The sequence below is a fragment of the Anthonomus grandis genome, chromosome 5, assembly GCF_022605725.1.
Source record: "Anthonomus grandis grandis chromosome 5, icAntGran1.3, whole genome shotgun sequence".
Classification (NCBI taxonomy): Eukaryota; Metazoa; Arthropoda; class Insecta; order Coleoptera; family Curculionidae; genus Anthonomus; species Anthonomus grandis.
The window spans coordinates 24,258,055-24,272,549 of NC_065550.1; the positions used below are offsets into that span (position 1 = coordinate 24,258,055).

General features: G+C 32.7%; 1 protein-coding gene across 6 annotated transcripts in view; it reads left to right on the plus strand.

The window, feature by feature from the left end:
• LOC126736620 (uncharacterized) overlaps positions 1–14,495 on the plus strand; it is a 46,052-nt gene that overhangs the window by 27,104 nt on the left and 4,453 nt on the right. For 3 of the 6 annotated variants that reach the window (XR_007660709.1, XM_050441057.1, XM_050441058.1), the window contains 13 exons: positions 7,889–8,103; positions 8,171–8,502; positions 8,648–8,888; positions 9,078–9,288; positions 9,345–9,510; positions 9,573–9,701; positions 10,337–10,486; positions 11,756–12,324; positions 12,383–12,536; positions 12,610–12,816; positions 12,974–13,148; positions 13,212–13,484; positions 14,187–14,391. Coding sequence is in view for 5 of the 6 variants with exons in the window: in XM_050441057.1 (XP_050297014.1) it covers positions 7,889–8,103; positions 8,171–8,502; positions 8,648–8,888; positions 9,078–9,288; positions 9,345–9,510; positions 9,573–9,701; positions 10,337–10,486; positions 11,756–12,324; positions 12,383–12,536; positions 12,610–12,816; positions 12,974–13,148; positions 13,212–13,484; positions 14,187–14,391 (3,027 nt within the window). In the remaining variant the exon portion in view is untranslated. The remainder of the gene's footprint in view (positions 1–7,888; positions 8,104–8,170; positions 8,503–8,647; positions 8,889–9,077; positions 9,289–9,344; positions 9,511–9,572; positions 9,702–10,336; positions 10,487–11,755; positions 12,325–12,382; positions 12,537–12,609; positions 12,817–12,973; positions 13,149–13,211; positions 13,485–14,186; positions 14,392–14,495) is intronic. The other 3 variants (XM_050441059.1, XM_050441060.1, XM_050441061.1) reach the window with 3 other exon arrangements.

A 14,495-nucleotide genomic window follows, 5' to 3' on the forward strand; every position in this document is an offset into this window, starting at 1 on the left:
TTTGTTTTTGTAAGCGATTTAATTTATATGTTCTTTGTGTTTATAGACCACCCACAGGAGATATTGGTATGTTCCTGGACAAACTTGATTCTCTATTATCCTAATTGTCTCTACACTCCATAGTTATATTGGCCGGTGACTTTAATATTAACTTCACTGATGTAAGCTTGCCATCATATCATACATCCCTTTTAAGTATATTGGAATCTTATGACTTGAAGATGCATGTTCTTTCACCCACACGTATAACATCCTCATCTGCAACTACTATTGATTATTTGTGTACAAATTTAAATGATGTGTCATGTAGAGTACTCTCATCTGGTATTTCTGACCATGAAGCCATTCTCGCTAGGATTCCATGCAACACTGTATTTCCTTCATCTCATTATATAGGAAGAATTTTCAGCAGAGCAAATTTTAATGCTTTTTCTTCTACTGCAGCTTTGGTTAATTGGAATGCAGTTGAAATGGCTCCTGACTCGTTTACTTTGTTATTTCATGTGCTATGTGACAAGATCAATCAGTGTTTTCCTAAAAAGAGGCTTAAAATGAAAAATAGAAAACCATGGGTCACAGCAGGCCTCAGAACTTTAGCTAAAAACCTCCGTTTTTTGGCTAAGCTGTGCAAGTTTACAACTAATGCAAACATTATTCTTTATCATCAGAAATATCGTAGTCTATATAGAAAGACGATAAAAGCAGCTAAGGTTAAATATTATAGTGACCGCTTGAATATGTCCTCAAATAGGCAGAGAGAATGTTGGTCAATTATAAATGACTTCAGGCATTCTCACAAGAAAGTTTCAGAACCAGAAGTAAGACCAAATAGTTTAAATGATTATTACTGTAATATTCCTCATTTATTGCTCAAGGATGTGAATACTAATATTGATCCTTTGCATTATATTCAACAAGTGTCAGTTCAAAATTCTTTTTTCTTTTATCCTGTTAGCCTTACTGATGTTAGAGATGCAATTAAAAGCTTAAAAAACCATAAATCAGCTGGAGCTGATGGAATATCATCAAAATTACTACTCCTTTTGCCTGACTCAGCATTGAATGCCTTAGCTTCTGCCATAAACAATTCCTTTCATAATGGCATCTTTCCAGCATGTTTGAAGGAGGCAGTGGTTATCCCTCTTTATAAGGGTGGAGATGTGAGTGAGCCTTGTAATTTCCGTCCAATTTCTATATTATCTACCCTCTCCAAGATAGTTGAAAAACTTGCAAAAATCAGAATTTTATCTTTTTTGCAACATAATTGCATTTTATCTGCAAATCAGTTTGGATTTCAAACGGGAAAAGGGACTCATGACGCTGTTTTCGGCTTTTTGGAGAGTGTCTATGTGTCCTTAAATTCTGGAGAGTCCGCGGCGGCAGTGTTTTGCGATTTATCCAAGGCATTTGATTGTGTAAATCATGGAATACTGCTGTCTAAGCTCAATAATTATGGCTTTAGAGGTGTGGCATTGCAATGGCTGGAATCCTATCTGTCTAATCGTACCCAAAGAGTTACAGTATCTGGATGTTTATCCGATTCCAGATCCCTTAAAACTGGAGTACCTCAGGGTTCAGTGTTAGGACCACTATTATTTTTGCTCTATGTAAATGATTTGGGTTCATTAAAACTGCAGGGCAAAGTGGTTCAGTTTGCTGATGATACCACCATTTTATGGAATCATAGATATTCTGATAATGTTAGAGCCCAGGTTTTTAAGGATCTTAAGATTTTATCGGAGTGGTGTGCTGCAAACAGGCTTGTATTTAATGTGGGCAAAACCTTTATTATGGGATTTAAGTGTGACGTTCAGGGCCTTATGTTTAGTGAAAACTCCCCCTTGCAAAACAAAGAAAGCTGTAAGTTTCTTGGTATTACCATTGATGGTCGCCTTCGCTTCGAAGATCATATCCTACATCTTGCATCAAAATTATCCTCTGGATGCTTTGCAGTAAGAATGGCGGGGCATGAGCTGGGAGGGGTAGTTGCTCTTATTGAGTCCCACCTTCGTTATGGCTTGCCTTTTTGGGGTTTAAGCAACAAGGGATTATTAAACATAATTTTTGTGATTCAAAAAAAGGCAGTTAGATACCTATGTACCGCTGGGTTAAGAGATTCTTGTAAACCTCTCTTTATATCTCAAAAAATCCTAACTCTTTTTTCTCTTTTTATCTTAGAAACAGCTACTCTTATTCATAAATGTCCTAAACCTCCCTCTAACACTGGTCATATGACTCGCCAGGTTAACGATTTTCCCTTACCAATCCCTACATCCTCCCTCACCAAGAACTCACTTATATACCTTAGCAAAAAAATTTACAAACATGTTCCTCTATGTATCAGACAAATTTTAGAAGTTAAGAGATTCAAAAAGGAATTAAAATCACTTTTATTATCCAGGGCATATTATAGCCTTGACGATTTTTTCAATGATACCTTTTAACCTGTGCTCTGACATCATTTTAGTGTTTTAGTTTTGTTTCCTGTTAAATAATTTAATTTACTTCTTCTAAATTCTGTTTTATTGACAGCTTTACTTATTTTTTAATGAAATTTATCAAAAAGATGCTTTTTTTTTTCTCAATCTGTTTTGTTATGATTAATTTTGGTAATGTGTGTAAATGTTATGGTAAAGTGTTTTAGATGTTATGTTTGTTTGAAATTTGAAATTTAAAGTAAATTTGGAATTTTTTAGTTTTTAGGATGCTTGTACACAAGTTTTTGTTGTCTTACGTAATATAGCACATTTTCTTTCTTCCTGAGGTATCTTGTGCCACTCTTCTTAGATGATGCTCCACAAGTCATCTTTTGATGTGGGGCATGATTTTTGCACTTGTCTATCCAGTTCATCCCACAGTAATTCGATAGAAAGAAAGAAAATGTGCTATATTACGTAAGACAAAACAAAATTAATTATAACAAAACAGATTGAAAAAATAAAAAAAAAGGATCTTTTTGATAAATTTGATTAAAAAATAAGTAAAGCTGTATAGGATTGAGGTCCGGTGATTGTGCGGGCCATACCATAACTTTCAGAAGATGTTGCCTTTGTAATTGACCTAAATATTGCTTGCACAATTACGACGTGTGCTTGGGGTCATTGTCATGTTGAAAGATGAAGTTTTCCCCAATTATTCGAGTACCAGAAAGAAGTATATTGTCACTTAAAATTCCCTCTAAGAATCTCCTCGAAGAATTCCCTCTATTCTAATTAGATCGCCCACTGCAGATCCTCCAAAACAACCCCAGACCATCACCGAACCACCACTGTGTTTAACTGAGGCCACCGTACAGTTCTCAGTGACCCTTTCATTGGCATAACAAAAACTCGCCTCTTCGTTCCAAAAACCTCGAATTTCGACTCGTCACTCCAGAGAACTTTCTTCCAGTCATCAATGGTTCATTCTTTGTGTGATTGGGCCCACTCAAGTCTTTTCTTCTTATTAACATTCTTCAGTAGCGGTTTTGATACAGCTAAACGTCCTTTAAGACCAGCATTATAAAGTCGCCGTTTTACTGTCGAAACACTGACCGCTTTTTTACGCTCCTTGTTGATTTTTGCTGTGATTTCAGGCGCGGCAATGCCTCTATTGCGTTTGCTTGTAATTATAATATTTAAATCCTCCTTTGAACTTGTTTTGCCTTTGGCCTTCCCGATCGAGGTTTGTTGCTAATAGTCCCTTCTCTGGTGAATTTCCTAACATTATAATCGGCATTATATCCGCCTTGGAATTCCCATATCCGTCGAAATTTGACGGTTAGTCTTTCCAGCCTTATGAAGTCCAATGATAATACCTTTTGTTTCTACCGATAACTTTTTTGTTTTATAGCCATGTTAAAGAATGTTGAAAAGCCAGCAAAGAAACGGTGACAATCGTCAATAAGCAAGCGAAATTATTTACCAATATTAGTTGGTACAATCTAAATATAGGTATAAAGATAAGATTTTTGTATCTAATTTAAAATATTAAAAAGAATACATGGTGCGCAAATACTTTTGAGCGGTAGTGTAATTTCTTATTTAGCAAATACACTATTGCGCACAAATAAAGCAACTTTTGAAAAATTAAATTTTTTCACTCTTTTTAGTTCCTTTTTAAAAATGAGTTTAGTTATTTAATATGGAATAATAGAACAACTTTATTGAGAAATCAAACCTCTGATGCAATCTAACCTCATTTATATTTCTTATGCGACCAAGAATAGTTAAAGATATAATTTCTTGTTTAGCACATACACTATTGCTCACATATAAAGCAACTTTCGAAAAATTTAATTTTTTCACTCTTTTTAATTCCTTTTTAAAAAATGAGTCTAGTTATTTAATATGGAATAATAAAAGAGCTTTATTGAGAACTTAATTTGAATTTTTAATACCTTGTATTAAAAGTAAAATTTTTTTTTTAATAACTTGTACATCCTTTATTGTCATTATAATAATAGAAGTAGACAAAGCCAAAACATAATATAAGTTACAAGAAAACTTGGTTAAAATGTAAAACTTAAAAAATATGTAAATGCTAATCATTAAAAAATTCCTTTAAATTATAAGCTTTACTAGCAAGAAATTTTTCGTTTTGATACATAGGCTTGTCAGTCTTCAAGTTTTCTTATTTCTAATGTAAGATTATTAAATAACTTTTTACCTCCATACACAATAGAGCCACATATAAGTTCAGAGTCAGGAATTGGTAATCTCAGCAGGTAATTTTGTTGGGTGTTGTACTGATTACCTAATTCTAATTCATGTTTATATTTTTCAAAAACCAATGAAACTGTTTCATCAGGAACAGAGCAAGAAAAGAGTCACGAGGTTTAGCTCCACATAGATATTTAATAGCCCTGTTCTGCATTATAAACAAATACTGAATTAAAAAAGTAATTTGAGCATGGACCCCAAAAGCAGATTCCATATATTGAAGATGGGACTCAACAATCTCAAAATATGCACATTAGGCAATGGAAAAATTGAGATTGGTGGCAATAACTCGAAGGGCTTAACAGCCAGATAAAACTTTTGCATACATTTGCAATAGGGTTTTTAAATCTAAGAGATTTGTCTGCTGAAAGACTTACTTAAGAGTGGCATAGTAATGGCTTCATTATTCAAATATATACCATTGGGTTTACCTTTCAAATTAAGGATATTGATCTTTGAAACATTGAATGTCAAACAATTTGTATTGCATTACATGCACACCAGTCTTATGTCTTCAAAATATCTATTCTTATATCAGCCTTTATTTGAGCAACATCTGAGCCGTGCCAAAGGATGGTGGTATCATCTGCAAACAACATAAATTTTCCAGATATTTATAATTGTGAAAGATCATTCACACAAGAAGTTCCTCAGAGGTATCACCATTAAACTTAATTGCCTGAAGGTGATCTGGAAGATAAGAATGAAACCACTCAAGGGCAGTTCTTCTAAAACCATACTGCTCTAATTTGGCCATCACCTCTCTGTGAGTCATCCAGTCAAATGCCTTTGACAAGTCACAGAATACCGCAACCTCACCAGAGTTCAGACTGTTATAAAGGTGTTCTAGAAAACTGAAGATTCATGAAGAACAAGATTCATTCAAGAACTTTCATGCTTATAGATTCAAAAAAGCCAAACTGTTGAAAACTTGATATGTCAAGCCTATTTAAGAATGAAACCATCCTCACCTTAACAAGCTGTTCCACAATCCTGTCCAATGTAAGCCAGGAAACCCAGACAAAAATGAAAAGTTAGCTTTTGCCAAAGCCTACAAAGCAATTGGCCATGAATATTTTAGTGAAGAACTAACATGAAGAACTTTTGTTAATTATATTATTGAATAAGCTTTTAGCGAGCGATTTTTTTAATGGATTCTACTATCAATTTCAACCCACAAATACTGAGAGATTCTAATTTTGAGCCTCCAAAGCAACTTCAAGAACATGATACCACCACCACCATGTTTTACATATATTTTGGGATAAATCTTTCATTCACTGGTCTCCTAATCTAAACAGCTTAAAACAATTTTCATCTGAAAGCACTACTGTTTTCCATTTTTTATAATACCAGTTAAGATGCTCCTGAGCAAATTGAAGTCTGGTCTTTCTGTTCTTCATTGAGATGAAGGGGTTTTTCTCTGACTTTCTGCTCTATAAACCAGCCTCTTTTAGTCTTTGTTTTATAGTGCTTATCTATTTGAAACATGTCCCAACTGTTGTTTAACATAAGAAGCACTAGTCAATGGATCTTGCACAAGCAATCTCTTGATATTTCTATCAATCACACAATCAGTATCTCTTATTCTGCCACTTTTTGGAACTCCTTCCAAAGTACCTCTTCTATTGAAATTAAAAATGGTTCTTGATACTTTTGCTATTTTACATTGCTTTTCACAATTTTTTAATATCTCCAAAAATTAGTATTTTATTTGCACAGGCAAATTTACATGCCTTGGCATGTTGAATCTTCATACATTTAAATTCACCACAGACAAACTCAAGAGTACAAACAAAACCGAATAAGAAATACATATAGATTTTAGTTGCTCTATGTATGAACTGCTTACAAATGAAAAAAAATTGTACTGTATGTATTTGAATCTTTAATATTATTTGCAAAGAACTTTTACATGCTATTATGTGTTTAAATCTAGAGATGAAAATTCACAATCTAATTGCCAAAAATCAAATCTAATCATATTCTAGAAATATTTTATTGTACATCAGACACAATGAAAATATTCTGTACTTGTGTATTAATGAAATTGTTTTACTTGTAATTTTTTCAGATTACATTTAGTTTGATTTCCAGTCAGTACAAACACATTGCATGCATATCTCTATATTTATTTGGCATATTCATATCTGCTAGAAATATCTCATTTCACATATCACAGGCCATGGCACTTCTTGTGAAAGGATGGGTTCTTATAAAAATTAACCCTAGAAAATTGATTCATTTAGGATATTTATATACTATTATATTCTAAATCTGTCAGAAATAATATTTTCTATTTTATAGAAGAAATCTAGAATACATTGTTAGAGAATGTGTGTCTGAATGAGCCATATTCTGAAGATGCCAGAGATCAGATGAAAGTTAAGTTTAACACAGTTAATTTGATGACATAGCACATTTTCCTCTTGTTGTCAATATTCTTTGAAGTATATTACATATTATGGGTCACAGTGTAACCATTTATATTGGCCAATATTACTTTGAAGCATCACTATGGGTAATAAATATTACAGAATGTGTCTAACAAGTGGAAACTTGTAAGGACCCTTGAAACCTAAAATGTTTTATAAATTTACATATTGCCTACTCTCAGTTAGTCCAATGGTCATTTTGAATGCTTTTGAGCATTTAGTACACAATGGCTACTACAATGGAGAGTCATACAGAAACTGAAGAATTAATTAGTGTATTTTGTAGGTGATGAAAGCTGTGTGAAAATTCTGGTGCAATTCAATTTTTCAATGTTGAATTCTTCAATCTTTAAGTACTTTAATTTTCTATTTTAAAGCAAATTGCAATGATAACAACAGCATGTTGCATTTCTTGGTATTCAATATTTCAATATTAAGTTATAGAAAAATATAGTCTTGTTATATTTTAGAGTTCATTTTATAGTTCTGAATACTATGAAAAAATCATTCCTACTACTCTTGCTAAATATAGTCTTCCATTGACCAAAGTGCAACTCCAACTTAATTTACCCAACATATTTCATATTTATTTGTCGCTGTCAAGATTTATTCATCTAAATATTAAGAAAAAAACGTCAACCCAAGATTGTCCATCAACATAATTAGATTTTCTTATTTTATATTCTGTACTATCCCACAAGTTCTTCATTACTTCAGTACATACAGTTTTATTTCATGATTTCTGTTCTCTAGGTTTTAGATGAATATAACGAAATAACCAGAAAAGAAACACCCTTTTTGGATAACGGTGTTTTGGAACGTTTGAACTTCGCTGAAGATGCCTTAGTGATCCAAGCATGCGGTCAATACTATGGCAAGTGTGTGGACAAACTCTGGGATGAACTTTTACAGCTCCATACCCGGATGGTCAAATATGACGAGGTGACAGCCAAGAATTGCACCGATAGGTAAATTCTTTAAAAATTTGTTTTTCTTTAACAAATTATTAATTATCATTTAATTATTATTCAATAGAAAAAAACAAGAAGAGCGACAAGAAGAAATTTCTCGCCTAGAAGAACGATTAAACAGAGGCAAAAGGAAGAAAATTGTTCTCTCTAAACCTGATGAGCAGTTACCTCCGAAAAATGGGCAGCGACTTATCGATTTTCAGATGAACAATGATGACCGCATAGAATTGTTCAGTAAGTGCACTTTGGAAAGGCACCAAAAAATTGCTGCGGCTAGAGATAAGGAGGAGATTGATTTTGAACGTCCTTTTGATTTTAATGCTGTATATGAGATACCAATTGTACCGTTCGAAGCTGATGACGTTAATGGTTTCTGGAATCAGATTTATCAAGATCGTAAGGCATTGATTAATATTTAGAATGCAAAAGCTTAGCGGCAAATCATTGATTTTTGTTAAAAATTGGATTGACATTTTTTTAAAATTTTATAATAATAATTCATCAAAAAAACACTTAATGATTTATATTGTGTCTTTCTTAGAACTGCGAGAATTGCAAAGGAACTATAACTCAATAATCGTCATTCAGTATCACAAGTTGAGAAATCGGTTTAAGCACCATCTGAGGTTAAATATGGAGGATGAGGTATATGACATGGATGAACCTGAAGAGCTTAACACTAGGATAGGACGTCTTATTTCTTATCAACATATCATAAACGATTTTGAGGATAACGACAAGTGTCTTTTGCCTGATGACAATTTGACTTTGGCTAAGTTAAGGTCAGTTTAAAGAACTGATTAGTATACTATAAGTAATTACGTATTAGAATTAACTTCTTGGTTTATCCAATCAAATAAGCAATTTTAAACACTGAGTCACAAAAGGCATGTCACTTATTTGTGTTTGTAGTAATGTAGTAATTAATTTGGACTTGAAAGAATTTGACTACTGAAATTTTCTTGTATTAGGCTGGCAGTATACGCAAGAAAAAACTGGATGTTAAAAAACAATATAACAATGTACACTCCTTATGAGGACTACAGAGAACGCTGGCTACAATTTCGCAAAGAATTCTTCGACAGAGAAAGACGAAAAATTCAAAATATGCCCCAAAATAGCTGCGAAGAGACCATATTGTTTTTCAAAGCTTTGGCAAAGAAGGAGCAGATTGCTAGACAGGCATGTTAATCAAATTTTTGATAGCAAATATGGCTAATTCATTCATGTTTCAACAGAAAATAGCAGAGTTAAAAGCACAAGGAATTCCGGCAAAAGAACTACCCAGCATCAATTTTTATGATATCATCATTATGCCTGCCAGAGATGACTATGTTGGTCCACTGGACCCGTTTATTCCTGAAGGTTTTGATTTGCCACCGCCTCCTCGTATGTTACTTTTTTGTAAAAAATAATGTTTTTATTTAATATTATAAACTTTTAAAAGGACAAAAATTTGTTTTCAGCAATTGATTTAACTGAGTCAGAAACGGAAGTTTCTCAAGAACTCTCTGCGGTTCCAGCAGTTGAAGGGGATCAAGGTGATCATGAGCCAGAGATCAGTACTTTGCTTGAAAACGAACCAGAACATCCTGGTAATTCATTTTAAAATAGTTGGCTTTAGTATTGTATTAAAGTGTCATTCATGTTTATATGAATTTTCAAATTTTGCGTAATAGAGAAATATGAATTGAAGAGTAAAAAAGTAACATGCACCCCCTTGCACCATACTAAGGAACAAATAATATTCAATTTATTTCAATTGAAGCTTCTCGTTTTGAAAGTTTTTAATATCATTTAGCACGATTTTCAGGCTTCATATCATATTAGGTGTATTTGACGTAAAAATGGTAAACAAAACTTTTAGTCATAATATTTTTAACCCTGTCACTTTTTATTAATTTAATTCACCATTTGGTCACAATATAGGATAGCGTTTGACATTCACTTGTTATGTATATTATATTAACCATTCTCCATAACTAATTGAGGTTTTAAGGATCAATCTCAAAACCTTGAGAAGCCAATATATTAACTTCGATTTGTTTATTACACAATTCTTCTACCTGAACGCATCAATATTCACGTCCCATTTAGACCTTTTTGCGATTAACAGAATTTTCTTGCTTAGTATTTCATCTAGCATGCTTTTCTGCTTAATGTATCAAAACTTTAACATTGTCTGCAATATTATTTTCTAAAAAGGGGCTTACATAATCATTTTTATTAGACCCTAACGCTCAGGAAGGCGATAAGCTGAGATCCGATTCTGGATATTTTGACGGTGGGTTTGAGGATGAGGAGTCAAATTCCGCAACTAATAACAACAATCAGTGCGATACCCCTTTGGAATTTGATAAGGAACATGTCGATAATATAGGTAGGTTGAACGTGGATTTCTTTAAGGAGACTTGAAGATGGCAACAAAAATAAACCATTTTTAACAAGTTAACTTCAGGTCTTTTCTGCCCTGCAGTGTTAAGTTTTGTAAGATTAATATAAGGTATGTCTGTAGATAATTATCCATTTATTGTTTTTATCTGTTTTTTTCATAAATGTTTGGGCTCATTATATGTTTCTTTTGTGTGTAGATTAATTGTTTAGAATTTAGGATGCAAACAAAAGTTCAAAAATAGCATCTTGAAATTACAATTATAATACATTATTATGTAAATATATTATTTAACATATTTAACTATTTTTTATAACTATAATTTAGGTAAAAACTTTAATATGAGATAATAATTTCTCCTTGTATAGTAATTTGATATTTTGTCTGTATGATTTTGGAAAGAACTTGACCAATTATCTGATTAATTATATCTTCGATATTCATAATTTTATATGAAGTTAAAATAAAGCTAATATAAGCCTTTTTCTTATTTAGTTCGAAAAATTTATAAATGTGAACAATGTAGAGAGTCACTATCTCCAATCAGAAAATGAGTTTTGCAGTGGAAAAATCTTAGAAGCTGATTTTGAGTCTTCCCTAGTCTGTCTTTATTTTAAATCCAGGGTTCCATATTACTGAAGCAAATTTTAGCTTACCAAACACATTTCTTAATTCACAGCTATAGTTATAGAAAATTGCAAAACAGTATTTATTAAAATTTAAAAAATATTCTTTTATGGATAATATTGATTCGAAGGAAGCCACAGTACAAAAAAAGATTGAGACATTTAAGAAAGATTTAACATCATCAGAGTAATAAAGGATTCGGCAGTTCTCACAGCTTCATTTAATATTATTATTATGAATAAGCAACATAATACTCTTAGATGAAAACCCAAGTGTAATTTTTGAGGATAGCGAAAATCTCTTTGAACTCTCGCTAACAAAATGTTGAAAGTGTTTTTGTTTTTTTTAAGTCAAAAAACAATCATTTTTACTAAAATGTTTAAGTATTATGCAAAAACTACAAGGGAAACATAACTTGGCTATTAATAGTTTAATAATTGAAATCCATAAAAAACAGAGTGCCTTTTCGTTCATCTACATTCCGGCAATAATTTCATCTCAATACCAAATCTCATATATTTGGACTTTTAGTTTGAAAAATCCCCTTTTAAAACACTATTTGTTAGTATACACCTTCCTTGATTCTACTTTGCCTATTTCCTATTCCACTATTAATTCCTTCTTTGGCAGATAAAGCTACCACAGACAGTACAGAACCTGGAAATCCGACTGGCAGCTCAGAATCTGAAAATCTCACAGGCATCACAAATCCCGACAATCCCACGGGCAGTGCAGAACTTGAAAATCCTACAGGCAGCCCAGAACCCTCTAACCCAGAGGAAGAATCAGCTTCTGTTGAAAATCAAAGTGCATTCGATGAAAATCTAACTGAACTAGATACATCATCTGATGTAATCAAAGACTCTTCTAATTTCTCTGAAGAAATAGCGGATTCTTTACCAGAATACGATAGTGAAAAAATGAACGCTCAAATTAAAGAGTTCTCGCAACAAGCTTTAATCGAACCGGAAGCGATTTATGACGCTTTAGAAGGTAGTTATTTTCATCAGGATGGCGATATCATTACTATTGTTTATAATAAGCCTACTGTACGTGAAGAAGAAAATGTCGAAGGGGATTTTATCAAACTTTTTGGCAACGATGTGGAATATGAAACAGTATATCCCGAAAATTATCGTAGGAAACGGAAACTTGAAGACAGTGAACTTGAGCAAAAAGTCGAGACACGTAGACGATTGGTAAGATAAACAGTTTGTTTTATATTTCTCGTTTTTGCTGATTATGCTTTAATTGCAGTTATTGAGTTGTGAAAATTCAGAACCCTTAAAGAAGATTAAGAAGTTATCTAGTAAACAAGTGGAAAAGCTGAAGATGAGTTTAATTCCTGCCGTGAAAGAACCTAAATGGGATCATTTTTATTCGCTGAATTACCAGACTGAAAGTGGAGAAGGTATTATATTTGTCTTTCTCCTAATATTTTTAAGATGGTATTATATAATATTTTACCTTATTGTATTTTTTAGGTGAAATAGTCCAATTAGACTATGAATCAGACAATGATGAGGCTAACGAAGATAACCAATTGGACAATGACAACGATCAAGCCGAGAATAATGAAGTCACAGATTTAAATGTGTCTGGCTATCATAGCGATGATAATGAGAATCCTCATTCCGAGAATGACAGTCCGTTACCGGCTTCACAAGATTCTGGGGTTAATATTGATGCAAGTAAGCTGATTTTCTTTTAATATGTGACAATTATTTTAACCATTGCTTCTGTTTAAATAATTCTCAACCGTCAAATTATGTCAAAACGGGTTCAAATTGTTTGTCGAGTAATAAAATAACCAGATAGCTTTCTAACTATATTATGTCTTCCGATTAGCTATCGAGGAAATACATGTGGTAAGATGTCAATCGGAAAGAGTGCCACAGTTAACACAACCAGCCGAATTTGCTGACATCTTACCTAAAATAATTCCTCAAGGTGACAGCGAACTGCAAACTGCTGAGGATATCGAGGCAGCCGCGGTCCTCGAAAGACTATCTGATCCAGCACAGTAAGTTAATCTCTTTAAGAATCCATATTTATGTCACTCTTTAAAATTTGTCTAAACCAATAGAATTGAAGATGTAATAAGAGAAAGAGAAGAGTTACTGAAAAATCAGCGAGAAGAAGAATGGAGTTTGATGAGCCCGCAAGCACGTGAAAGAGAACTAATGAAAAAACGTGTGGCGGAATGGACACAACAAATGAATCAAAAGCTGAAGAACGTAAAGGAGCAAGACTTCGATATTCACCAGTATGGATCGACTATAATGGAGTCTTTAACAAAAGAGCAACCGAAGCCGTTTAGTGAGTTTGTTGAGGGACAATCTTCGTCGGAGGTTGTAAGGTACGGCCTTGTTTATATAAGTTTTTTTTGATATATTGGTTGTCTCAATATGCTTTTAACAGCATAGAACTTGCATTTTTTATGGGAGACAATGCTCTTTTCAAAACTAATTCATCTATAAACTATCATTTCCTTACTAATTCATCCCCGAGAAACCACCCCTAACTTTTTTTTTCAAATAGCATCTCCATCATTTAATTTTTAATAGCATTTTGGATTCTGAATAGGTACAAAGGAAAAAAGTTTTTTTTACATTAAAAAAATAAATGCAATTTTTTCATATTTTTGGAGGCAACTATTATTTATTTATTTATAAATAAAGAAATAAATCAACAAATAACTATTTAATTAATAAATCACAAAAATATGCTACCGGGCCGCTAAGTTTTAAAATTCAATACGAATATAATATTGGTGCGAGAGGTAGAGCACTATTGATATTAGTAATTGAATCATATTAAGAATTAAAAATGCTATTAAAAAAAAAATTGAGTGGTTTCTTAGGGATGAATTTGGTGAGGATAGCTTTGAAAATAGCATTGTCTCCCTTAAAAAAACACATTTTCACACTTTTTGCTATCTTCAAAAATGGCCAAGTTCTATGCTGTTAAAAGCATTTTGGGACGACCAGTATAGTTTTTATATACATCAAAGCTCAACCCTGTTTATGCATATATTCCAAAAAAGGTTTTTCCTCTTTAGATTCTTTGTATCATCATTGCAACTAGCAAATACTATGAATGTAGAACTATGTGGGGTCAAACAAGGTGAACTGTCCAATGATACGCTGGCCATAAAACTTCTGAGTAAGGAAAGATATCACGATCATCTGCAAGAATACCAAGCTCCCTCTGAAGAAACTTTGAGGGAAAGACTAAAGAGAGCTCGGGCCGATTTGAAAAATAGGGTATGTATTGTTTAGTTTCTAATGCATACAACTTTTTGGGTTTATATGAAAAACAGTTTTAGGCAAAAAGTGTTAATTGTTGTTGAAGTTGAGAATAAACGGGT